Source organism: Lynx rufus, unplaced genomic scaffold (assembly GCF_022079265.1).
Source record: "Lynx rufus isolate CCGP_SWC_20201006 ecotype Redwood Valley unplaced genomic scaffold, mLynRuf1.p SCAF_7, whole genome shotgun sequence".
In the NCBI taxonomy this organism is placed as follows: Eukaryota; Metazoa; Chordata; class Mammalia; order Carnivora; family Felidae; genus Lynx; species Lynx rufus.
In genome coordinates this window covers 46,548,738-46,575,492 of record NW_025814889.1, presented here as the reverse complement: position 1 = coordinate 46,575,492, position 26,755 = coordinate 46,548,738, and the positions used below count along the sequence as shown (strand labels likewise).

General features: G+C 41.3%; 1 protein-coding gene across 8 annotated transcripts in view; it reads left to right on the top strand.

Moving 5' to 3' along the window:
• The window catches only part of DUSP16 (dual specificity phosphatase 16), an 89,818-nt gene that overhangs the window by 47,478 nt on the left and 15,585 nt on the right, over nt 1-26,755 (top strand). For all 8 annotated transcript variants that reach the window (XM_047067043.1, XM_047067041.1, XM_047067039.1 and 5 more), the window contains one exon: nt 15,577-15,740. In XM_047067043.1, coding sequence (XP_046922999.1) covers nt 15,577-15,740 — 164 coding nt within the window. The remainder of the gene's footprint in view (nt 1-15,576; nt 15,741-26,755) is intronic.

Sequence of the window (26,755 nt, the reverse complement as noted above, 5' to 3'; positions counted from 1 at the left end):
ATGCTGCCTGGGTCTCAATGAGAGTCCATCCAGGCAGCACCAAGAACTACACTGAATGTATTGCTGACACCATATCCCCATCCACACCCCAGAATCCTGTGTATCTTTTAGTTCAGGAGGTGGCTTCAGGGACTGAATTGCCTTGTTTGGGAGTGAGCAGCCAGATCTCTTATGAAACCTAAGAGAAGGTTCTCAATGGTTGAAAGCCTCCAGCTGTCCAGAAGCCTCTGACCAATTGGAAATTCCCTTGGTTAGTGACAGGAGTGGACAGAAAAGTGGCAGAAGTGGAAGAAAATGCTTGGGAAGGTATGGCCATCAACTGTTGGCAGCCCGTTGTGTTGCCAACATCTAGCTGCTCATAGGATGTTCCAGGGATGTGGGTTGGAAGGACATAATGACAGATGTTTCTTTTTTTTTTTTATTTTATTTTTTAAATTTTTTTTTTTTTTTTTTTTAACATTTATTTATTTTTGGGACAGAGAGAGACAGAGCATGAACGGGGGAGGGGCAGAGAGAGAGGGAGACACAGAATCGGAAACAGGCTCCAGGCTCTGAGCCATCAGCCCAGAGCCCGACGCGGGGCTCAAACTCACGGATCGCGAGATCGTGACCTGGCTGAAGTCGGACGCTTAACCGACTGCGCCACCCAGGCGCCCCTGACAGATGTTTCTTAAATATCTTGCCTAACTGGAAAAGCACACAAGCTTCTCACAGGTGCTACAGAAAATGACACGGTAGGTGGAGACAGTTTTCACTACAAACTGCCCCTGTTGCTTCCAGCAGTTGGAGACAGTTTCAACCTCATGTGGATGTGGTAATAGAAAGATGCAGTGGTTTCTCCATCATTCTAGAGCTTTTAGCTACTCTGAGATATTCAGGAAGCAAGTATCAGATGTGAGATGCTTTAAAGAAATGTGGCCTGAATTCCATTCATCTTCTCAGAGAGGGCTAGCTACCTTGCCTGGGAAAAAATTACTTTGGAGAAGGGGAACAAAAAGACATCACCACAGAACTGATAGATGAAGCATTTTTATGTGCTGTCTCCCTCCAATAAGAGGAGACCCAAACTTACCAAGAGGACCTAGTTATATAGACACAAAGAAGTGTAGGATTACTGAAGGAAATTCGGATTGGGTTTGGGGAAGCTATACTGGCATGGGCTTAATTCCTTAATATGGAACAGGTCCTGTTTGGGGACGGGGCTAGACTATTAAACTTGTTTCTGCCAGGTGAAAGGGGTTCTTGGGCAGCTGATTATCAGGGAGACCATTTTGCCAACGCTTCTAGTCCTGAAACTTGGAACCTGGTTCTTCAGTGAACTCTACCTGTATTGGCCACATCTGCAGGCCTCCTCGGCCAGGGACCTTGACCAGCTTTCCCTTCTTCTGAGAAGCCCAGTCAGTACTGTCAACAAAATGATTCATTTGATAACCATATGCTATCCTGTCATAAATCTTCCATTATTATCTTAAAATCTTATTTAAACCTTATGTTATCCTTTATCTTTTTCATTTATTAGCTTAACTCCCCTGCTGAATTCTTTTTCAAGCTGAGGACTATGTCTTTTTCATCTTTGTGTTCTCCAGGAGGCCCAGCACTTCTTTTTTTTTTTTAATTTTTTTTTCTACGTTTTTTATTTATTTTTGGAACAGAGAGAGACAGAGCATGAACGGGGGAGGGGCAGAGAGAGAGGGAGACACAGAATCGGAAACAGGCTCCAGGCTCCGAGCCATCAGCCCAGAGCCCGACGCGGGGCTCGAACTCACGGACCGCGAGATCGTGACCTGGCTGAAGTCGGACGCTTAACCGACTGCGCCACCCAGGCGCCCCAAGGCCCAGCACTTCTTAAGTTTTCAGTAAATATTTGTTATCTAAATTAGCTTACATGTAGGTTTGTATCATTTCTGTTTCACGTGATTCATTTTCTTAGTGTAGAATATCAGTGATTCTATTAAATAGTCATGAGACAATATGAAGTGTAGTGAAAACTTGAGATTGTTTTGAAATAAATGATTTACAAAGTATATTTGTTCAGAGCAAACATACAGCTGTTACAGAAAAGTAATATGAAAGTGTTTTCATCTATTTAAGTAGATTTAAATACGATTTTAAGAGTTAATAAAAATACTGAGATGAGCCAGTGCTAATTTTATGTCATCCTTAAATACTGAACTTTAATAAAAAGCTAATAGCTCTGGAGACCTAGCTCCACTCATAGGAAGATACAAGTCCTTGAGTCTGTATGAGCTGAGAATGGTTGTGATAATTTCTACATATTCTTTAAAAAAATTTTTTTTTAATGTTTTTATTTATTTTTGAGACAGAGACAGAGCATGAGCAGGGGAGGGGCAGAGAGAGAGGGAAACACAGAATCTGAAGCAGGATCCAGGCTCCGAGCTGTCCGCACAGAGCCTGACGCAGGGCTCGAACTCACAGACTGCGAGATCATGACCTGAGCTGAGGTCGGACTCTTAACCAACTGAGCCACCCAGGCACCCCAATTTCTATATATTCTTAAAGGTAAATATAAACTGATCTATTTAGCCATTGGGAAGTCTCCCAGTAACCAAGCCAAGCCAAACCATAGCACTGTTTTACCCTCAGAGGAGTAAAGAATTTGATTATCAGGAGCAGCCTCATCTTAGCAAGAAAGAGTGAATTTGGGTCCCTTTGGGAAGTTCTCCATCATCATTGGATAGATGGTGACAAAACCATCTTTTCCATTTTTTTTTTTAAATTTTGAAGTCAGTTATTAAATAAGCACAGTTTAAAAATACATGTATCCTCCCACAACCATCTGTAAAAATAAGACTTAAGAATTTGAGTTAATAGGGTGACAGAATGGGTGACATAAACATTTGTTTCACAAAAATGACTATAACTGGGGATTCTCATTGGGAGGATTTATATGGAATAACACGTATGAAATCTTCGATATCAGTCTTTTTAAAAAACTGTTATCATTATGAGTTAGAAAACAAATAATCAAGTTTTTGGTCTTGGTAGGTAATGTTCAGAAAACTCGTTTTCTTTAAAAAATATTGGGGTTGCCTGCGTGGCTCAGTCTGTTAAGCAATGACTCTTGGTTTCGGCTCAGGTCATGGTCTCACGGTTCATGAGTTTGAGCCCCTTGTCGGGCTGACAGCACAGGGCCTGCTTGGGATTCTCTGTCTCTCTGTTTCTCTCTCTCTGCCCCTCCCCAGCTCGCGCTCTCTGTCTCTCACAAAATAAACTTAAAAAATAAAAAATAATCTTGTGTCTTGGCCTTTACTTATTCACTGTGTATCACTTTATTCTACATGCTTTTTGTCTATTATATTCCTGAGGGTGCCAGACTAAACATAAATATAGAAGGAAAAAAGGAAAAATACTGAATTTGGACTTTGATTTCTTGGTAACATAGAGAAAAGAGAATAAATGGGTCATTAGTACAAATAAAGATCAGCCTACAGATGAGAAATAAGGTTCTGTTATTTCCTTCTCTTTCTTCTGTGTTGTAATTCTGAGTAAAAGCAAAAGGGGCCCATGACAGTTGATTAATTCTGCATCACTCCTTCCTGTCCTGTGATGAGGCACAGGATAACCAGCCCTACAGCAAAACACCATGAAGGAGTCATGGACTTCAGCCCTTTCATTTACAAATGAGGAAAGTAACAGAGCTTTGAGTGGGTCTCCCAAGCTCTCACTCTCACTATGTTCCCCAGGCCCATATCTGCAATAATTCCAGAACCTTCTGGAATTTCATCAGGAGGCTGAACTGAATCAGGGGCTCCCATTTCAGATCAGCCTTATCTTGAAAGGCTCTTTTATTGGTAGCTCTTCCTCAGACTCTTTGTGGATTTCAGAGTCCTATTCTTACTCACATTTTATGGAATGAAGCAATGTATACAAATATACTCTATGTAGAATTTTTTAAAGCATTACATTATTTTAGCAGGGGGATCATCAAAAGTGTAACTACTCTGTTTTGTGCTGAAGTATATATAGCTTGAATAATGGTAGAAGATACCATTTATTAAGCATTTACTGTTAGGGACAATGTTAGTAAAGTGCTAAGGGCTTTTATAAACATTTTGTCTCTGAACACAGATTAATGTTGGCTTTGGTTAAAGGCCAAATACACATTTCTTTGTTTTGAGTTAGATTTGCTAGTCTAATTAGAACTAGGAGTAAGTAAAAACGTGTTGGGCATTATGGTTTTTCAATTTAACAGAGATCTGGATTCAGTCAATAGATCTGTATAATAAACATATGGCTTTGGTTTCATGGAATCAATTACTGTCCTTCCTAATGGAGGTATAGTGGAAGCCTTATCTTGCTGGTTACGGATTTTGCTGTGCACAGTTCTGTTACCTAGTTTGGCATTTCTTCGGTCCTTTTGTCTAGAGAGGAGAATCTTTAGTCACTCCACTTCAAATCCTGCAGTTGTTGGTAAAAGACTGAAATGAATGGATCTCAGGAAAAGTACTATAGTTACTCAGGAACTGGCTGTTCTTGAGTTTAAAAAGCTGCAGTGACTGAGAGCCACTGAAAATAGACTAAGTATAGGTGCTATTTTGCCCACTGGTTGCTGAGCTTCTGAGCCTCCGTTTGCATGAGGCGGTCCAAACTGGATTGTCTTTCTGCAGTTGCTGCCTGCCAGTGTGGTAAGCCAGTTTATGCCACTGCCCAGCTACCATGCCTAAGACATGATGCCTATGTCTGTGTCTTTTTAAAAAAAGATAGTTCCTTGGTTACTCATCCTGACAGTTTGCACAAGCCAAGTGACAGCACCTTAGATGACATTGGTGGCCTCCATTTTCCCTGGCCCTGGTCATGTCACCTGTGGTTCTGGAGAAGCGCCAGATCCAGGACTTTTCATCCAGTCTAACTTCTCAGTGTTTCACAGGCACTTTTGTGTTTGGGCCCAGGGCTGACCTACCAGGAAAGCAAAAGACTCGGCCCTGCCCTTGAGAACCTAACGATCAATTTGGGGAAACATGCCTAGAGTAGGTGAAAGAGAGGAGCACATGATCATGCGCTGTACCACGTGATGTGGTGATCGGGGTGATGGAATGTCATCTGTGGAGGTTGGGGAAGATTTGATTATGGCAATGGGATTGTAGTTGAACCTGGGAAGAGGAGTAAGATTTGGTGGGGGTCAGACCCTGGCATTCTGATTGAGGGGGGAGAAACATGATTCAAAATGTCAGGACTGAACATCGACTTGAAGAGGGTAGTGGGGGGACTAGAGTGGATTTCTTATGCAAAGGGGAGAAGTGAGAGTTGAGAAAAAATGAAATCAAATGACACAAGCCCTTTAAACCAGGAGGACAAATGTGTGAGCCTTCAGGGATTTGGCTGCAGCCTCTGCCACCTCTCACTCACCAGGTCCTCTGACCTCACGGAGCATCTGCTCTCCTCCTCTTCTGCCACCAGCTCTCAAGCCAAGACTTCCCTCTCCCTGAGGGCTCCAAGAGCTTCTTAACTAGTCTTCTCCTGTCTTCTGCTGTGTCCCCCAGAATCCCTCAGTCGCAGTGGAGCCAAAGTTGTACTTTTATATTTTAATGTAATCCAGATTTATATAACTCCCTGGTCTAATATGCATCATTGCTTTTCATATAAATTCCCAAATCCATAACTGACTCACAAGGCCCTGTAATGGCTGCTCCTGTCTGCCTCTCCAACTTCATCTCATGCCATGTAAGTCCTCATTCCATCTCACTTCTGTAGGCCTCCTCTCAGGTGCTGTAAACCTGCGGTGGCAGTCTCTCTGGGCCTTTGCAGACGCCCTCTCCTCCTGTCCTCCACTCCCTTCACATTTCCTGCTGGAGTCAGTGTATTTGTCAAGCCTTCCCTAGCCACTAGGCAAAGTTGGTTTTCTCTGTGATACACATTCCTTTGGCCACCTGCCTATAATTAGTTAATTATTCATCTAATTATTTGGTTAGCATTTGTCCCACTAAACTCTCCATTCCAGAAAGGGCATCTGTTTCACCTAGTGCCATGTCCTGCTCACAGTAGGTGCTCACTAAATCTCTTTAACTTAAGTGTGATTCCAGTAGCCTCTAGTGTTGTTTGGTTGACTGAACAGATATCCCTTTCTTCCTGACCACTTTGTGAAGTCTCCAGGGAGGCTGTGCAGTTGGCCAAGAAGACTGTTGATTGAAATACACAGAAGTAGTCCTTGGGAGAGCCTTCTACAGGGTAGCTCAGAGGGCTTGGAGCTTCACGTAGAATGGCATGAGAGATGAGTTATATGGTGATTCATAGACAGTTTATAAGTTAGTCAAATTTGATTTTTAAGAGTCATTCTCTTGAGACCAGACTCATACCCCTTTTTCCTCTTGACTCATAGAGTTATCTCCCAATTTATAATCTCACTTCACCCATTGCTTTGATGATCACTGTAAAACCTGCCCAGCAGCCACTTCATCCTTATCTAGGTCCTAATTGTAGTTGGTCTGATTAATTTCCTAAGGGACGTGCCCTGATACCCTGAGCCCGGGGGTATTATTGGACCTTCCAAGTCATTATTGGAATTCTGACCCCTGCAGGTATGATTGGGCTCTCTGGATCATATGGAGTTCTGAGCCACTTATGGACATCAGAAAAAAAAATTTTCTCTCTACCTTTCATGTAGAGTCAGAAGCACACTAAAGATTGGGTATGGAGGAAGCACAGTAAGGATTCAGTATTGCTTGTCAATGACCACAGTAGCACTCATTGATTCTACATTTTTTTCTGTAGTAGCAGAAAAAAGTGTTTCTTGCCCTGTGCTGCCTCTGTCACCCTGAGAGTCTTCTAGGGCATTGTGGTCCAAGAATAGGAAGCAGATTCTGGGCCCCCGCCCATGCCAGCATAGCTTTAGGCTTTGAATGGAATCAGGAAATCCTTTTGAGCACCAAAAATATACAAGACTTGTGTCCATCAACAGCTATTCATTGTAACAAGGAAGGATTCAGTAAACATTTATTGAATTTCAGTTATGTGCCAAGCACTGTGCTAAATGCTGAGGGGATTACAAAGGAGTGTGAGACATAATTCTTATCCACAAGTAGTTCACAGTGTAGTAAAGCTGGAGAAATAGAGGTCACCACACACACACAAAGATAATTCACACTTACCAAGTCAGTGGCAAATACTTACTGCCAGATGGTTGCCATAAATTTTATGAAATTTCTAAGTTGGCAGGACCATATATATACTGGTCAGGAAAGATTTTTTTTTTTTTTTTTTAAGCAACAGAAGAGTATTGAAACTGTTGGAGAGCAACTTAGTAAGGGAAGATAGCATCCTGAAATTTGTTTCTGGGACCTGGCCCCCCAGCATCAACCTAAGGCCCCTGGCCAGCTCTCCAGAGCTCTGTCAGAGCTGTCTGTCTGTGTCTGTCTGGCTGCCACTGGTGTCACCTGTGTGTTCAGAAGGTTTTGATGTGAAATGTATTTTATTAGTTATGGTAAAAAAAAAAAATCCTTGGTAGACTTCTGTAGAAGAGGTATGACCTGGGCTAGCCTATGGTTTGGAAGGAAATACAAAATGGATTGGGGAGACTGGATTGCCAAAGGCTCAAGATTGGAAAACAAAGGTGTGTTAGGAAAAGAGAAGACTGATTTTTCCTTTTACATGTAGGGTGGTGGCATGGAAAATCAGATTGGACAATAGATTGGGATTAGATTAGGAAGGGTCTTGAATGTCTGCTCACAATCGTAGATTTTATCCTGTGGATATTTGGGAGCAGAGATTACATCAAAACTTTATTTTAAGATGCTTCATCTGGCAGCAGATTGGACATGAGTTGGGAACAGAGCAAGTCGATCAGAGAGAGAGCTGTTACTGAATTTATCTGAGTGAGGTATGAAGGTCCTGGACCAGGGGGCGGCAGGAGAATGGAAAGGCAGGACAGTAGGAGAGACTGAAAGGAAAGTCAGTGTGTTGGCATAGCAACTGGATGTTGCTGAGCTGACCAGGAGGCTGGAGCTACCATGGATGGGGATGCGGAAGGAAAGCGAGGGAGGCGTTGGCTTTGACTTTATTTTAAAGGTGTTAGTAAGTCTTTCAAGTAAACATGACCAAAGGGAGTTGAAAGTGTTAGATTGGATTTGGGGACATCAAACAGTACAAACTTGGAGATCTTTATTTTCAGGTGAAATGAGCAAATACAGTTTCTTAAATAACCTTCCTATCCATGCTGACGAGGCATCCTAAATTCTTACTTCTCGGGAAGTCCCCGGACACTGCTTGCTTGCCGTTGTCTTCATCCCTTAACATTACTGCAGGATCAGTCAGGGCTGCCTCTGTGAATCTGGCTTCCCTCTTACAGAACTTGTTGATTTTACTCAGTGGTGGATTCTGGCCATATTCCTTTTGTTTGGTTATTCTGGTTGCGCTCTTTAGAAAAATCTTTGTTTGTTTGAGGGCATTTATTAGGAGTCCTCGCTGTGTGTCATGGGTGTTTTAAGAGGAGTTTCTGGGTGTGGCTCTCTATTGCCAATTTGAAAGATCAGTAAAATAGGTATCACTCTACATCTTCTGAGAGTTCTTTACTAAACAATACTTCTGAATTTTGCTAATTGATCTAGATCTAGATCTTGGGGAATAATGAGATCTAGACATTCTGAATAAAGAGAATTGCATTATTATAGTATTTGGGGTTTTTTTTTTTCCTGCTAGTACTTTGAAACTTTAAAATTCTTTTTTTGTCTAGGCGATAAGTGTATTAATCCCCAAATTAGATTAGATAGAATCTTTCATTCCCTGATTGGGCGAGGTGATAGAGTGATGCAGAGTAAGCTTTTTTGGAGGTGTCATTTATGGGCAAGTTTTGTGAGATGTAGGCTACTTCTTGGGCTTCCTGGATGGTCTCCACAGCAGTGCGTACCTATCCGCTTTCCTCTTGGTCTGTGCTCTGGTGGACACAGAGTGAATGGGATAAGAGCTTAAAGTTAATGCCTTATATTATTTAGGGATTTTTCTCATCAGTGCTGCTCCATGGAGGATTGGCTAAATAAGACAAAGAAGGAATGCTGCTAAGGTTGTTCAGAAAAATATGCCATGGTCTCTATCTACCCTCTCAGAAGTGATTTATCAATCATGTGTGGCTTGGCTTACCCAGACAAACCTATATACATTGGAATAGTACAGCTACTTATTTTTGTTTGCTTTCTTTAGGGGTGTGAAATTATGGTTCCTTCATTTTCTTGTTCATTTTATTTAACTAGCTTCAACTCTCCGTGTGTATAGTCTGCTGACCCTGGAAGAATTGAGTCTTTTTGTGAGTGGCTAGAGAACAAAGTTTGCCTGAGTCAGTCACTTCACTGTGAAGTGAAATGTATATTTATTATCAAAATAACATTTCAACAATTGAAACATACATTTCAGCAATTTAATTTTTTTAATAATTTTTTTTAGTGTTTATTTTTGAGAGAGAGAGACAGAGACAGAGTGAGTGGGGGAGGGGTGGAGAGAGAGAGGGAGACAGAATCCAAAGCAGTCTCCAGGCTCTGAGCTGTCAGCACAGAGCCTGATGTGGGGCTTGAACTCACGAGCCTGGAGATCATGATCTGAGCTGAAGTTGGATGTTTAACCAACTGAGCCACCCAGGAGCCCCAGAAATTTAGTTTTTAATATTAGGGTTGCCTACTTTGTGCAATAGCAAAGTAGCAGATTTTATTTTCAGTACAGAGAGAAATGTTCTCTACAGGTGCAGGTATACTTCACTTAAATCCTTCATATGCATTCTGGAATAAGGAAGTGAATGGGTTGTATTATGTCACAGAAATGGAGTCTTTGTTTTACAAAGGTTGAACTACATGAAGACTATATTTAAAAACTGAAGCTATATAAACTCTGTGAAAATTTAATATAAAAATTAATTTGCATTGACTTTTTAGAAAAGTCTGTCTTGAAGTAGAGCTTTGTATAAGCACTGTTTCTATGTAGAGCTGTGGAATCCATTCAGAATATGAGAGGGAGCTGCCTGTAACTCTTCCCACCCTGGGTGGCTCTGCTGATAGTGCTCTAATGAGTGGCCGGAAGTGAAGAAGCCCTGCCTTTCTCCCTGCAGGGAACGCTCTTAACAGTAATGGAATTGACGTTCATCTCTAGTTAGAAAGACTAGGGAATCGGTTTTTAGAATTTGAGGCTTAAACATTTATGTAACATCACTAAGCTGTAGTAAAGTGCTACTTTTGTTTTATTACAAATATTCCTTGTTAAGAAAAAAACTGTGATTTATAACTGGTGGCAAGGGTCAGAGGGAAGAGAAAAGAGTGACTAATTGGAATTGTTTAGTAGAGTTATATGTATTTTATTTTACTTGGCAGATTTTTTTCTTCTCTGAAAATTAAATGATAGTTCACATTGACTTTTTACATGGTATTTGTGACTAGAATTGTGGAGGTAGGTCACTTAAGGAAGAAGTTTTTTTGGCTGAATTAGAATAAGGTGATACATAATTATGAATGCCTTTAAGCTACACCAGATGTTTTCTGTGTCCAAAGTAACATGTACATTTTTATGTATAAACCTGCATTCTACTGGCTGGACTTGTGGAAGACTAACAGAAATTGTAGTTTGACTGCCTGTCCATCCAGATCTGTAGAGTCCAAATCTGCATGTCTACCCTCTGGTCTCCTTGTCTGCGTTTCTCTGCAGGCCAGGTGCATCTGCATGAATGTCTTCCTTCCTCTTTTTTTTTTTTTTTTTTAAGTTCATTTATTTTTGACAGAGACAGAGTGCAAGCATGAGCTTGGGGGGGGTGGCGGCAGAGAGAGAGGGAGACACAGAATCCAAAGCAGGCTCCAGGCTCCAAGCTGTCAGCACAGAGCCCGATGTGGGGCCTGAACTCACAAACCGTGAGATCATGACCTGAGCCAAATTCGGACACTCAACCAACCAAGCCACCCAGGCGCCCCTTATGTCTTCCTTTCTCTTAAAAACAAGTGTTTCAGCATACAGGGAAGAGTGGAAGCCACCATTCAGACTCAGGTCTGTCTTAGGGAAGCTCATATGGATTATACGACTTTCCATTTTCTACATTCCCAGGTGATAATGTAAAATCTAGGGATAGAAATTTGGTGAGATTGGATGGTGAGTTAAATCTTTAACAACTTTAAAGGTATTTTAAAACATTTTCAACAGAGGAGGATAATGTGCCAATGTTGCATCATCTTGTAATGGAATCTAACATGGAGTCTGTGGGACCTTGGAGGGTTGTGACAGGGCCAATAAGATGGGTTTTGTATCTGTCAGCCATTTGTAACGAAAAGTTTGCGTAGATGAATTGTATTTTTCTTCCTATTAGATCTGGTTTGTAAGAGGAAGAAGGACATTTTAGACATATTTCAAAACTGAGTTGCTGATGAGGCCACAGATAGTTTTTCAAGAGTTCGGGGAAATCAGGCAGTGTCTCATCTGTTGTTAATTAATGAAATAAAACTGAGGTCACTAGAGTACAACGATGAATGAAAGGTCATTGAATGGAAAAAACTGTCAATGAAGGAGGGTGTTAGCAGAGTGGAACATTGTCCTAGATAAAGATCAGGGAAAATGTACTCTTTGGCTCAGGTCGTGTTTTCTGGAAGTGACTATGGTTTGGGACATCTCAGTCAAGACTGAGCTCTGTATGCTCTGATTTTAGTGAAATCTGTTCAGTATTTTAAGGCTATTCAGGTTTGTGCCAGAGATTCATTGAAAAGATAGGTAAAAAAGATTTCTTTTTGTTTTATAATGTGTTCTTACCGTGTGTTATTGCTGTTTTTGTTTGGCTTTTTTGTTTTGTTTTGAGGTTAAAAACTGGTTTCCTGCTCTTATTTCTGTTCTCTTAGAATTTTCTAGAGCCACACTCACTTTTGAGATACTCAAAAGTTAAAAGTGATTTAGGATCATGGTAGTAATTAGTGATAAGGCCGGACCTCAAACAGCCAACAGTGACTGACTCTGTGGTTTTTGCCAAATTGTGTCCCCTCTGAGAGTTGCTTTGTGGAGGATGGCCTGAAAGTCCTCAAGACAGCTTTCAGTTTCACAACCACCTTGCACACTGTGGTCCTGAACAAACCAGTAACTAATTCATCTGTCAATTCTGTTACTGGTTTCATGCAAAGTGCATTTAGAGTTTCTTGTGTCTCTGGTTATGTCAGACCTCTTGCCTTTTTTTTTTCTCCCACACTGAAGCTTTTGAACCAGGTAGCTTTGGGGAAATGAGGCTCTGCCATCAGTTTGGGAGAGGCCCATGGCCATTTTCAGCCTGGTATTGAGACCTGACTGGTCACGGCTAGTGAGGGCAGGACCCCATAGAAATCAGCAAGGCTCTCCCCGTATCCTAAGAGGGAGTTAATCTCGTAGTATTTGGAGAAGTGATGATATAGCACAGCCATTGAGTGTATAGTCTCTAGGGCCAGACTGCTGGGGCTCATATCCTAATTCTGCCAGTTATTACCTATGTTTTTCTGAACCTCTGTTTTCTTATTTGTAAAATGGGAATAATGATAGCACCTACCTCATAGTTACAAAGATTGAATAAATACTTTTAAAGTGCTTAGAGCAATGTTTGTCGCTTACCAAACATTAGTGTTTGCTAACGTTAACAATTATTAAGTAATTCTTTGATTACTTGTATTATTTGTTTATCTGATTACTTATAAATTTAAAATGGAATTCAACTGGAGTTTCCTTGGATTGTTTCTCTTTTCTCTGAGAATATTTACTGAAATATTGTTCTGTTAGATTTAAATGAGAGGCTATTACATGAACTGTATTTAGAGCCACGATAGAAAAAAAATCTGAGAACAGCTCTGTGGAGAAATACCGGACCCAGAGAAGTTAACAGAAGCTTATTAATATTTAAACTCCTACAATTAAATTGTAATCAGAATAGTGCCTGTCAGTTATTATGTTGGGTAGGTGTAAGGTAGATAAAGAACGATGAGACCCTTTAACACTTACTGTTAGAAGAACTACTTTCGGGGAAAAAAAAAAAAAAACACACCTCACCTTAAATAACTGTGTTATGCACTTAGACTGAAAAGGAACAGAACACTAACAGAAACAAATTATAAATACTAATCAGTGACACTCTTATACATAGGCCAAGGTAGGTTGACCGCTTTCTTGAGGTTCCCTGTGGGTTATGCTCTATGAGCATAGGTGTAGGAATTGTGACTGGCTCCATTTCAGTACTTGCAATGGCCCTTGTGTAACATTTCCTCAACTGTGAGTTGCCCTTACTATAAATAGATTTTAGGCAGTGGGGGGAATGGTTTGGGAAACTTATTTGAGTTACATTAAACTCATTTCCTTGGAGTCTTTAATATGCTAATATGTGCTGTGATTCTCCCAGGGAAATATGATACGCAGTATTTCTCTTACTCTTTGGACCAGTATCTTGTCTGTCAACTTCCTGTAGGACCCTAGTGCTTTGGAGCACACTTTGGGAAATGTAACCTTAGAGCATTGCTTTTTTCGCTTTGTGTCTCTGGCGAATCCTAACAAGATGTAGCTAAACAAATAGCTGCAGATCCAGGGTGGAGGAAGGCCTCCCAGGTGAGGCTGGGTCCTAAATGTATCTGAACTCAGCCTGTGCTCTTTCTCTGCCATCAGTCTTGGGGCTTGTCTGTGTTTTGCTTGCTGCGTGTGCATGCACAGGGCATGGTAGTGGTGGTGATAATCCTGAATAAGAGAACAGCATCAGAGTGTGAAATGAAAGTGGGTTTTGTGTGGCTGGAGGCCGTGCTTGGAAATGGTAAGTAATGAAGCCATGGAACTATACAGGAACACGTCCTGAGGGCCTCATCTATCACATGAAGGAGTATGGGATTTCTGTAATGGAACTGCCTACCTTTCCATCAGGTTACCTTAAGAACTGCTGATGAGTAAAAACTGCACAGACACTTAGGTGGAGGCTAGGAATGACACTTCAGCATTTTGCAGGTACCATAGCTGTCACAGGCCCCTTGCCATCCTAGCTTGCTGCATTGTGGAACCTGTACTGAGTACAGACAGTAGACACAGGAGTCCAGCAGATTCAACTTCAGTTGAACATACTACAGGGGATAATAAGGGATGACATACTCTCCCCTCCCAGCTCCCTGCATGTCTGCAGTTTTTGAGGACATGTTTTAGTTGCTTCTGGAAGTGGACTAAAGACTAACAGAATGTAACTCAGAACTGGAGATAAATGTTCAGTGAGATTTTAAGATCTTGTTTAGGGCTTGATTAAAGAGGTAAAAGTGGGGCTGCCCTGTCCTAATAACATGTTAATTGTTTTTTAATTAAATAGTACTAAAAATATACAAGTATTTCCTGTGATCCAAATCTCTTTGCTTCCTGACTTTGAACTTGGTGAGTAATGAGGGTTTGGCTAGCAGAAGATTTCTCTGAAAATTTATCAGAATCTTTAGATTCTGGGTTTGGATTTGAATAGCAAGGAATATTTATATTGGAAAACCCAGGGAAGACCATATTCATTTTTTCTTTTTCAGAGGTGGTGAGGGTGCCTCCAATGGTTGGGTAGATGTCTTGTCATTAAGAAATGGCAAGATGGTGATTTAATGAAGGTCACAGAGCAGATCATAGTAAGGACTGGACTAGGAAAAACAGGATTCTTCTGGGTGTAGGAATCTTGCCACAAGGCCTTCATGTACCCTAAGAAATTAGGGTCTGTCACCACTTCTTCATAGTGCTCAGCAAAATGAACAGTGGATCCCAGGAGTCACTGGTAATTATAGGAACCTTGATTAACTGTCCAGGAATTTCAAGGACTTGATGTGGAGAATATTTGCAAGAGTAGGGGCGCATATGTCTGTGATCCCTTTGACATAAAAAACCTACATAGTAGGAAGATTGAAATTTAACTCTAGCATTTTTAACTTGATCAATTTTATTTTGAAGAAATAACATCTGGCCTCAGTTCATGGCTGTTTTTGTTTTGTTTTTATATCCCCATTTCACCTCTCTGAATAGTTGTCTTGGTTTATTTGCTACTTTTTTTATTTTTTTATTTTAAAATATTTATTTATTTTGAGAGAGAGAGAGAGAGAGAGCATGTGAGTGAGTGAGCATGTGCATGCCAGCATGGAAGAAGCAGAGAAAGAAGGAGAGACAGAATCCCAAGCAGTCTCTATGCTGTCAGTGCAGAGCCCAGTGTGGGGCTTGATCTCATGAACCCATGAGATCATGACCTGAGCCAAAATCAAGAGTCAGGTGCTTAACTGACTGAGCCACCCAGGTGCCCCTGTTTGCTACTTATTTTAAATCCTCTTTAAGTTCCATAGGAGAGTATTCATTTGGGAGACTGGGGGCAGGGAGGAAATGTAGGGTAGGTGAGGTTGGAGAGAGGGAGAAAGAGATGGGTCCAGTTAGGTGTCCTCAGGGGTACGGCTCCCCATCGTGGCCCTATAAGCCAAGGCTCACTGCCGGGCTGTATGCCAGGCTCCGTGGTGGACAGCTGTGGACAGGAGTACGTGTGTAGTGCTGTCCACTTGCATCTGTGGGATTTGACTTTTTTTTTTTTAACCAGTTAGAGTTATATTTGAGCAGTTAACGAAAGGCTGATTTTTATCCTAGTGCATGGCATAGTAATTTTATGTGTATTTTTAGGTGGGTTTGCAGAGTTCTCCCGTTGTTTCCCTGGCCTCTGTGAAGGAAAATCTGCTGTAGTCCCTACCTGCATTTCTCAGCCTTGCCTTCCTGTTGCCAACATTGGGCCAACCCGAATTCTTCCCAATCTGTATCTTGGCTGCCAGCGAGATGTCCTCAACAAGGTGGGTGCTTTGAAAATATCCTTCATTGTAGGGTTTCTTGTTAGCAGCTGGAGAAATCGCGATTGCCCATCAGCTGTCGCTTCCAGAAAGGAAGTACAGCATTCTCAGTGTGACTCCCTGTGGCACTTGCATTAGCTTCTGGAGGGCTGTTTTGTTTGATGTTACTGATTGCCATAAGATGTAAATGTTGTCACACTTGCTTGTTCCTCAAAGATCCGGGAGACCTGGGATAGGACAGGATTTGTCAGAAGTGTAGCCGGATTTTCTTAGGGTATTAATTGTTCTGTTGTAGTCATTGGGCACACTCAGGAAGGCTGATACTTCCTAGATTATTTCACATTTGTAACTGTATTTGTTTACTGAGGCATACTAGAAAGGGACTCAGGCTGAGCTTGGATTGAGGAAGGGCCTCTGGCTGGAGGGATGGGGGTGGGAATAAGATGGTGAGGAGAAGGGCTAAGAGCACGCACTGCAGGCTGCCCCGTCAGAGGCTGCCTGGAGCAGCTTCGTTGAGAAAGAAGAGGGAGGAGCTCGGACTTGCTGAAAAGGTTCACACACGTGAAGCTGGTGTGCCCAATAGAGGAATCCATAGTGATCCAGCCCACTGTATTTAATGGTACAGGTGTAACAGTAGTAGAACTAAGGTCTGCCTGCCTGCACAGCTTATATGCTCTTAACTGGTAGTGCTGGGAAACTGTGCTCTAACTTCCCAGAAAAGAGGTTTTTCTCTAAAAGAGCAATCAAAGATCTTAATTTACCTGTTGGTGACTTACAGGTGCTACTTTATTTGTTTATTTATTTTTAAAGAGAGAGAGAGAGCAAGCAGGGGAGGGGCAGAGAGAGAGAGAGAGAGAGAGAGAGAGAGAGAGAGAGAGAGAGAGAGAGAGGATCCCAAGTAAGCTTTGCCCTGTCAGCACAGAACCCACTGTGGGGCTCAGTCTCATGAACCGTGAGATCATGACCTGAGCCAAAATCAAGAGTTGGATGCTTAACCGAATAAGCCATCCAGGCACCCCACAGGTGCTACTTACTTGTAAAGGGGGGAGGTACCTTTTCTCCTTGAGTAATTGAAAGAGTTGGGCTGACCATAAAACTAGCTCCCAGATTGGCTTGTATTAGCACGTGAAAAGCAAAAATACTCTGTGTTTGCCAGCAGTGTGGGATTCTTTCATTTTTTTTTTGTTTTTTCAAAACTCCCACCTCTGTAAAATTTTGCCTCGACACTGTTATTAATATCTCTGCTTTTACTGTGAGAGGTTTGAAAATTGATAGTTTATACTGTTTTGGGTTTTTTTGGTGTAAAAAGATGATTTTATTAAAGCACGGGGACAGGACCCATAGGCAGGAAGAGCTGCCGATAGTTTATACTTTTATTGAGCCTTTCTGGTGGGGTCACAGTTCCTTTGAACACGTGATTATTGTTCTCTTTTAGAGATAAGCAACCTATGTCACAGAAACCAAAATTAATTTCCTACAGTCACATGCATCCCTGGGATAAAGCTGAAGATGTTTTAGTTAATCCTCAATCGGAAAATGAAATAAAATTCATCCTAGTTAAGGATCCTGTCCCGATTTACCCCTAGTTAAAACAAACAAAAAAACATAACCAGTCAGCAGGTGCTTTTACAAATAATTGTGTTATAGATCATTTTTGTTACTTTTGACATCAAGTTAAATGGCACATTCATTTTGCTATGTACTATTTCCAGGTTTAACATATGTGTCTGTTAACGACTCTAGCGGTTAAAATGGACCCTGGAGTTGAAGACATGGGGAGAGGATGGTTTTCTCCTTCAGCTGGTTTCTCAGTGGACACTGAACAGGCTGAAGAGGATATGTACACAGAAGCATTGGGAGGAGGTGGTTGTGGGGAAGGAATAAATTTATGGAAGCTCAAGGGGAAAACAGCCTGGGCAAGGAGGTTTTGTGGAAGACTGTCAGGAAACTTCTTTACAGCAGATGTAAAGGATGGTGAGAAGTAAGCATGCTTTGAAAATGGTGAGCAGGAATCCCATAGTGACCTCTGGATTCATTGTTGAGAAGAGTCCTAATGCTGACAGGGATTTTAGAGATCATGCAGTCAGTCTCCTTTCCTTGATCAATGAGGAAGCTGATATTCCAGAAACATTAAGTGAATTCCACAACACCCAACAGATGAGTTTTGGGACCAGATGTGGCTCTGTTGAACAGATAGCTTGAACTGATCTTTCTGCTCAGCTCTCTGATTTAAACTTTCCAGGAGAAATAATATGCTGCTTCTCTTCCCAAAGATCTCCAGAGATGAAGATTTTGTAATTTTTCCTAATAGCACATACCTTTTTATTAGAATTTAGAAGCTGAAGTTTTTAAAAACGTCGATGATAAGACCACTAATTTTATTAGTTTTTAAAAAAATTTTTTTTTAATGTTTATTTCTAAGACAGAGAGAGACAGAGCATGAGAGGGGGAGGGGCAGAGAGAGAAGGAGACACAGAATCTGAAGCAGGCTCCAGGCTCTGAGCTGTCAGCACAGAGCCCGATACGGGGCTCGAACTCACAAACCGTGAGATCATGACCTGAGCTGGAGTCGGTTGCTCAACCGACTGAGCCACCCAGGCACCCCTAGTTTTCTTTTAAATCAAGTGACACCAAAATATTTTAAAAGCATATCACAGAAACTTTATTAAAATCATATTTACCACTTAAAATGCTAGGCTCTTTATATTATTGCATTTAACCCTCATAATAGGATTAAGACATAGGTTGGCTCTGAGTTGTCACTTACCCAAGATTTTGTGGCTGGGAAGTCATGGACTTCAAAGCTGGTTAGTGGCAGAGATCATCCTCACTCAAGCTACTGTTCTGGCTTTAAGGCTTGTGTTCATATAACACCAGACATACCCATCTTCTAGAAGCTGGAACTCTCGGGGCGCCTGGGTGGCGCAGTCGGTTAAGCGTCCGACTTCAGCCAGGTCACGATCTCGCGGTCCGTGAGTTCGAGCCCCGCGTCAGGCTCTGGGCTGATGGCTCAGAGCCTGGAGCCTGTTTCCGATTCTGTGTCTCCCTCTCTCTCTGCCCCTCCCCTGTTCATGCTCTGTCTCTCTCTGTCCCAAAAATAAATAAAAAAACGTAGAAGCTGGAACTCTCTAGAACAGGCTGTTATGAAGGACTGATAATCTAAACTGTTTCTTGAGTCACTGCTGAGATTTTCTTTCCCTAGTTTTCCTACAGCACATTCTGTATCAGCACTGTCCACTAGAAAGGTAATACAAGCCATATACTTAAAATGTTTCAATAGCTTTATTAAAAAAGTAAAAAAGAACAGGTGAAGTTAATTTTGATAACTTTATCACAGTATATCTAGAATATTATTTCAATATGCAATCAATGTAGAAAAACTATTGCTATTTTATGTATTTTTTGTACTAAGTCTTTAAAATATGGTGTATATTTCATAATTACTACCCATCTCAGTGTGGCACAGTTCAGGTGCTCAGTGGCCTCATGTGGCTTGTGGCTACCACAGAGGACAGTGTAGGTCAATACTTTCAACATATTTTAATTTTACTCAGGTTTCCAAGGCATAGCTCTTCTGTAAAAGACCGTAAGAAGTCATTGGTAGCAAAAAGAATACTTTCAATTTCTTTTCCCCTCACAACTGTACTTTTGTTTCTCACAGTCTGTTCTTTTATTCTCTAGTCTTTATACAAGAATTGGAACAGGAATAGCTTATTGTACTAAAAGTAGTTTGCCAGTTCCCAGTTCACATCTGAACTGAGTGGGATTTGCGCAAGAATCTCTAGTTACTGTTGAAAGACCAAAGTTCTTGATTTTCTGCCTTCTCGCTTAACATTTCCAGTAGAGACTTTAGTTTCACACTTAAATGCATGAAATGTATGATGGAATCATCTGTTGTCAGTAGTCACAAAGCCAGAGCTATATCTGCAGTAAGTTAGCAGTTCTGCTGCCCCCTTGCCCCCCAGACAGTGTGCTGTTGGCACTCTTGGTGTTGCTCATTTCACTCTTGGAACCAGCAAAGTTGGTTTTCTTGTGCTGCCCAGTTGTGTTGCCTGCCACTGGGATGACTGCCACTTTCTCTGTTGTTTTCTTACCAGAACTAGTAGCCTAGACACAGAATACTGCCTTCAGGGTTTCCATATGATCTAGGAAGGCAAAGGTCAAAATTATCAGTAAAAATACACCACATGGTGCTCAAGTTGAGTAGACAAGACCAGTTCATTCCACAATGATGTACAAGACGAGGTGAGTGACTGTAGAACTCCCACTACCAACGCAGCCTGGAGTGATGGTTGACAGCTGGCCTTGGAGGTGGGCAGTTTTGCTTCCCAGGTCTTACCTTACCATCCATATCACTTTAGCTAAGTTGCTGAATCTCAGTTTCGTCACCTACAAACTGTCACGATTCCTGCCTTCTAGCATTCACGTGAGGTTCAAATGAAATCACGTATCCCTAGCACCAAGGACAGTTCCTGGTTCACAGGGCCCTTGGTCAATGTCCTCAAGAGGTGGGGTATACCAGAGGCTTTTGTGAGTGGTGGATACAGTGGGTGTGGTTGATTGAGGAAGGCTGGATGGAGGAAGTAGGATGTAAGGTCAGTTTTGAAGGCAAAAGGAGTGGCAAATGCAAAAATATTTATTTGAATGGACTTCAGAAAAAAAAGTGACAATTCCATTGTCTAGAATTGCAGTGCCTGTGGTGATTTAATGTGATCTCTCTCCTCAGTCTAGCTGAACATGGGAAACTTGGCCAAGTAGAGCAGTTTTATTAAGGCTTGTATATCAATCTGTGTTCCATTTATTACTTCATAGTCTGCAACAACAGATTATAGGACCCTTACTTACAAATTAGTTCCAACTACAGGGCAAAGTTTATTTCATTATTTAGGAGAGAGAAACTTTGAGAGGGAAAAAATTGTGAATGGAAATCATAATGAATAATAAAATAATGAAATAAAGATTATTTTTGACTCAAAAATGTTATTTTTGAAAGTTTTCTTAATTGTATATTGAAGCAAGAATCCATCCATCACCCACACGGTTACAATTTTTTTTTTTCTTCTGATGAGAACTTTTAAGTGCTGTACATTACATCCCCATGACTTATTACTGGAAGTTTGTCCCTTCTGACCATTGTCACCCACACCCCCCATATGTTCTCTGTATCTCTGAGTAGATTCCTTTAGATTCCACATATGTAAGTGAGACTGTATAGTATTTTTCTCTGACTTATTTCACTTAGCATAATGTCCTCATAATGTTGTCGCAAATGGCAAGATTGGCAAGATTTCATTCTTTTTTTTATGTCTGAATAACACTTCATCGTATACCTGTACTACATCATTATCCGTTCATCAATTGATGGAACACTTCTGTATATCTAGAGTGTTGTAAATAATGCTGCAGTGAACATGGGGGTGCAGATGTCTCTTCGAGTTAGTGTTTTCATTTCTTTCAGATACATACCCAGAAGTAGAATTTTTGGATCATACGGTAATTTTATTTCTGATTTTTTGAGGAACCTCCATATCGTTTTCCATAGTATCTGTGCCAATTTACCTTCCCACAAGCTATTTTTAAAATAAGATAAAGTGTAAGGGAACTAACATTTAATGAGACTCTTATATTATGTGCCAGTTATTTTGTCCTTATAATAGCTTTATAAAATGTACGTCATTAGCCTTACTTTACAGGTGAGGAAACTGAAGCTGAGAGAGGTTAGACGACCTACTCAAGATCATTCAGGTAACAAGCGGTAACATGCTAGGTTGTGCTTTGGTTTTTCTGGGTCCAGTACCCACACACTTCTCATTATTCCTGCCACACGGCATTCATCCATGCAGCAGGAGGGAAGGTAGGGCACACAGGTAGGTGCATGTGCTGTTAGAAGGGTAAATGTGGTTAGAGGAAATATACAAAAATTTGCTTCTGACTGTGTACATTTTTCAGTACCCCAGGAAACAAGATCCTCCGTCAGCTGAGAGTGAGGAGAAGGAATTTGAAGAAAAGGGGAAATGGGTGGAACGGCATGTAGGAGAGAGGGAACCTAGGGAAATAAAACGATTGCTGAGGAGCATGAATTGGAATTGAGATGGAGCAGCGTTGCTGAGTGGTTTTCTCTGGCTGTGTTCAGCTGCATGGGCGCAGACACAGACCAGGCGGGTGTGGGTGTGGCTTCGTGGGTGCAGAGGCAGACCAGATGGAGAGTTAGATTTACCCAGGGCTGTAATCTTGCTGGGTGAGTGTGAAGAAGCCATAGTGGGACACAGGAGTTGAGGGTGGAGGCAAAGGAGTAATTTATAATGACGGACCACAGAATTTCACTTGGGCAAGGAAGGCAGACAGCTACCATGAAGATGAAGGACCGAAAAGGGGGTAGAGTCAGAGAAGTGTAGATCCAGGGGAACGAAAGGATTCCAAGAGTGGTGGTGTGAGAGAGAGCGAGCTGGAAGGATAGGAGGAAGGGTCGGGGCGGGGGGTGAGGTCAAGATGAGGGACAGGCCAAGGTTGTTGGTATTGACCGGGACTGACCGGGTCACATTTGTGAATGGTGAAAGTGAGAAGTTCAAAGAACTGAGAGACCAAGGTATCAGAAGGATATTTGAAGCCAGAGAAGATTATTTTGCCAGTAGAAAACATTTGTTCACAGACTTAGCACAAAGTTGAGCTACATATTAAACGGCATAACGGGATTCCAGAGAATCTTACAAACTGTGATGCTTAATAACGGGGCAGAGAAATTTTCAGTTGTGTAAAACAAAACTGAGCAAATTCCATACATATCTCTTTTTAGTGTAGTAAGAAGTCCTTGACATTCATGTGCAAATGAAAGCAATCATTCTATAAAACAGACCCATTCTTCCTAATAGTAGTTCCAGCCCAGCACCATCATCAGAAACATTGCCTTAAGATGCCCTCGAGCCACTTATATGTACATTTGTAAAAACAATCCGGAGAGCAAGTTAATAGAATGTATGGCTACAAGAACCTTCAAAACTCAGCTATTCACCCACCTCTCAACCCTGAGGCCCAGCAGGTGCCGCCCGCCTTCGGCTAGGCTAGCAGTAGGCTCCTGTGCCTCCACTGCTGGAACAGTGTGCTTACCAGGAGGTATCGTGTTTGTTCTCAAACTTGTTTAGGCCAGCGTACTTGTTATTATAATTGTGCACATTAATTAAAATATTACATACGCCCATGAAATATGAATGAGGGAAGAGTGTTGTTTTTCTGTGATTTAGGTGAAATGTTTTGGGACGATCCAGGAAAACCAAATCGCTTTACGTCTTTTTTCTGTCTAAACTAGGAAGCAGTAAGGCAACTGTAAAATACCTGAGGGGCAGTCATAAACCAGGATTCTGTACTGATGTTGTTTCACAGGTTTTTGCTCTTCTGAGAAATGAAAGCTCTTAAGTAGTATATGCACTTGGTTGTGATTTGCTTAAGAACTCCCATCAGCTAAACCATACAAAAAAAAAAAAAAAAGCAGCCATGGTCCAGCATCAGAAGTTAGTGAATGAATGTACATTTATTTGTTTTAAATTAAAGTGGTTCAAGTGTATATGTATTATTTTACTGACTTTTGCACTGATGTAGTTACTGCCACCAGATTACATATTGTGTTCAATTTAGTAACCATTATTGTATTTAAATTTTACATGGTAACGTCTTTGGATTTTTGTTTGCCTCTTTGTTTTTAAAATTAGCCATGTTTTGGGGCGCCTGGGTGGCGCAGTCGGTTAAGCGTCCGACTTCAGCCAGGTCACGATCTCGCGGTCCGTGAGTTCGAGCCCCGCGTCGGGCTCTGGGCTGACGGCTCAGAGCCTGGAGCCTGTTTCCGATTCTGTGTCTCCCTCTCTCTCTGCCCCTCCCCCGTTCATGCTCTGTCTCTCTCTGTCCCAAAAATAAATAAACGTTGAAAAAAAAAATTAAAAAAAAAAATTAGCCATGTTTTATTTATCAAGTCCCATCTTACGGCAAAAAGAATTTCAGGGACTAGTTGAATAATTGACTTAATAAACATTTTTACAGTAAAATTTTTATAAAGCAAGTTATGTTTACCATTAAGATCATTTCCTTTTTCTCATTTCATGTTTAAATTATTATTTTTTCATATGCATTTTTTAGGTTATTTTGAGAGAGAGCACGAGCTGGGTAGGGGCAGAGAGAGAGGGGAGAGAGAAATCCCAATTAGGCTCCACACTGTCACCACGGAGCCCTATGCGGGGGTTGATCCTGTGAACTGTGAGATCATGACCTGAGTTGAAACCCGAGAGTCAGATGCTTAACTGAACCCTCCAGGCACCCCTGTGTTTAAATTATTTTATCACCACTCAGTTTTAATATATTAGTCTTTTTCACCCTTCCCCTTTTGCCAGTTATTTAAAAATTAAAAAACTGCTGGGGCACCTGGCTGGCTCAGTCACAAAAGAGTGTGTGACTCTTGATGTCAGGGTTGTGAGTTCAAGCCCCATGTTGGGTGTAGAAATTATAAATACATAAATAAAATAAATACTCAAAAACACCTTTACTACTTAAATGCATCTTTTATGGTACACTGTTTTATAAGTGAAAAATACTTTTGAGATATAAACAGCATTGTAAGGTTGGATTATTGATGTATCTTAAATATGTCAGGTCAGAATGGTGCCCTTTGCACATTTCCGTCTGTCCAGCATGGCGGTGTTGCTGAAGGTTGGTGTGTGGCAGCAGTCAGCACAGGGCAGTGGACCTGCACGCAGGGAGCCAGTTCTCCCCCTGCAGCAGTAGATACCTGTGCAAACATGGCAGAGGCCAGCACTGTAATGCCTGTGGCAACAGCTGAGGTGACAATAAGGGGAAACAGAGCAAAATCAACACTTTGTGTGAGTGTCCTCAAATGTGTCCTGAGTTGCTCTGAAAGTCTCCTCAAAGAAGTTCAGGCCAGAGTGGTCCCTCTACTTTCTAATTTATTAATGATAGTTGAAATGGGCATAAAGAATGAAATTAAACTTTATATTCTAATACTTGAATTAGTTACAAAGGATGTGTATATGTAGGCTAATTCCCTTGTTGCTCCATCTAATTTGCTTTTTTTTTTCAATGTTTATTTTTATTTTTGAGAGAGACAGAATGTTATCAGGGGAGGGGCAGAGAGAGAAGGAGACACAGAACCCGAAGCAGGCTCCAGGCTCTGAGCTGTCAGCACAGAGCCCGATGCGGGGCTCGAACTCGTGAACTGTGAGATCATGACCTGAGCCGAAGTTGGATGCTTAACGGACTGAGCCACCCAGACACCACCCCTAATTTGCTTTAAACAGAACTTCAGCAAAGCATGGTCACTAAGGACAGGTTTTGGAGGTGGATATTCTTGATTTGAACTTTGACTCTATCCCACTAGCTGTGTGACTGCAAACATTGTGTAACTTTCTAAGCCTCAGTTTCCTCATTTTTAAAATGGGGATCATAATAGTATCCATATCAGAGGGTGGTTGTGAGGATTAAATAAAGACAGTCTATTTAAGTTTTTTATTTTTATTCTAGTATAGTTAGCGTGCAGTATCGTATTACTTTCAGTGTATAGTATAGTGACTCAGCATGTCCGTACATGACCTGGTGCTCATCATGACAGGTGCCCTCCTTAATCCCCATCACCTAGTCAGCCATCCCTCCCCACCCCCCACCTCTCCTGATGACCATCAATTTATCCTCTATAGTTAAGGGTCTGCTTCTTGCTTTGTCTCCCTTTTTTTCCCTTTGCTTATTTTGTTTCTTAGATTCCACATATGAGTAAAATCATATGATATTTGTCTTTCCTGGACTTATTTCACTTGGCATTGTACTCTCTAGCTCTAGCCACATCATTGTAAATGGCAACATTTCATTCTTTTTTAATGGCTGAATAATATTCCAATACACACACACACACACACACACACACACACACACACACACACACATATATGCCACATCTTCTTTATGCATTCATCTATCCACGGACACTTGGACTGCTTCCATAATTTGGTTATTGTAAATAATACTGCTGTAAACATAGGGACGCATGTATCCCTTTGAATTAGTGTTTTTGTATTCTTTGGGTAGATACCCAGTAGTGCAGTTAATGGATCATAGAGTAGTTCTATTTTTTAACTTTTTGAGGAACTTCCATACTGTTCTCCAGAGTGGTTGCCCCAGTTAGCATTCCTGCCAACAGTGCAAGAAGGTTTCTTTTTCTTCACATCCTTGAGAGACAGTCTATTTAAATGCTTAGCACAGTGCCTGGAAAAAGTAGGCATTCATTAACTGTTAGATATTATTTTATTCATATGTGCCATGTACCATAATATTATTATTAATAAACCTCTAGCAAAGGTGCTCAGCAAATATTTTTTGACTGAATTTCGGTTAAGTGGCCATTTCTATAAACTGTAGGTTATGAGGCTACTTGTCAGAAGTATACATTGTTATGTTCTTTCTGTGGGAAAATCAAATTTGACAGTCACTATACACTTGTAACATGTTTTGTTCTTGGAACTGCCTTTTGTCTTCTGAAACTTCTAGGTCCTCATTACTGAATTGGGTGGAAAGCGACATTACTACTTCCCTTTACTTTTAATTTAATAAACCTTTGTAGTACTGCTGGTGTATAGGAGAAAGACACATAAGATGGTTCATCTCTTTTAAGGACCATTGGCAAGAAAGGCTTGAAAGGCTCTTAACTCCAGTGACCCGCTGCTGTTCTTACATGGGAGATACTGCGGTTGATCAAATGGTAGTAATCTCAGTGCAGAAAAACAAACGTGACCTTTGCTACATGTACACAAGTTTAAAAGTTGTAGTGAACACCATGGAGATCTTCACAGCCTAGTTATTAACCTAGCAGAAGCACGTGAGAGCATCAGCAGACTGGGGCTCTGGCACCACAGAGGCGTCAGTCACTCCAGGAAGCTCACCTGGTTCTCAAAGCCGTTTCTTGACATCATCTCACAGGTGAAAGAGGGTTTATTAAGTCTGCCTTTTATGTAAGATGTATTTCTTGTGCC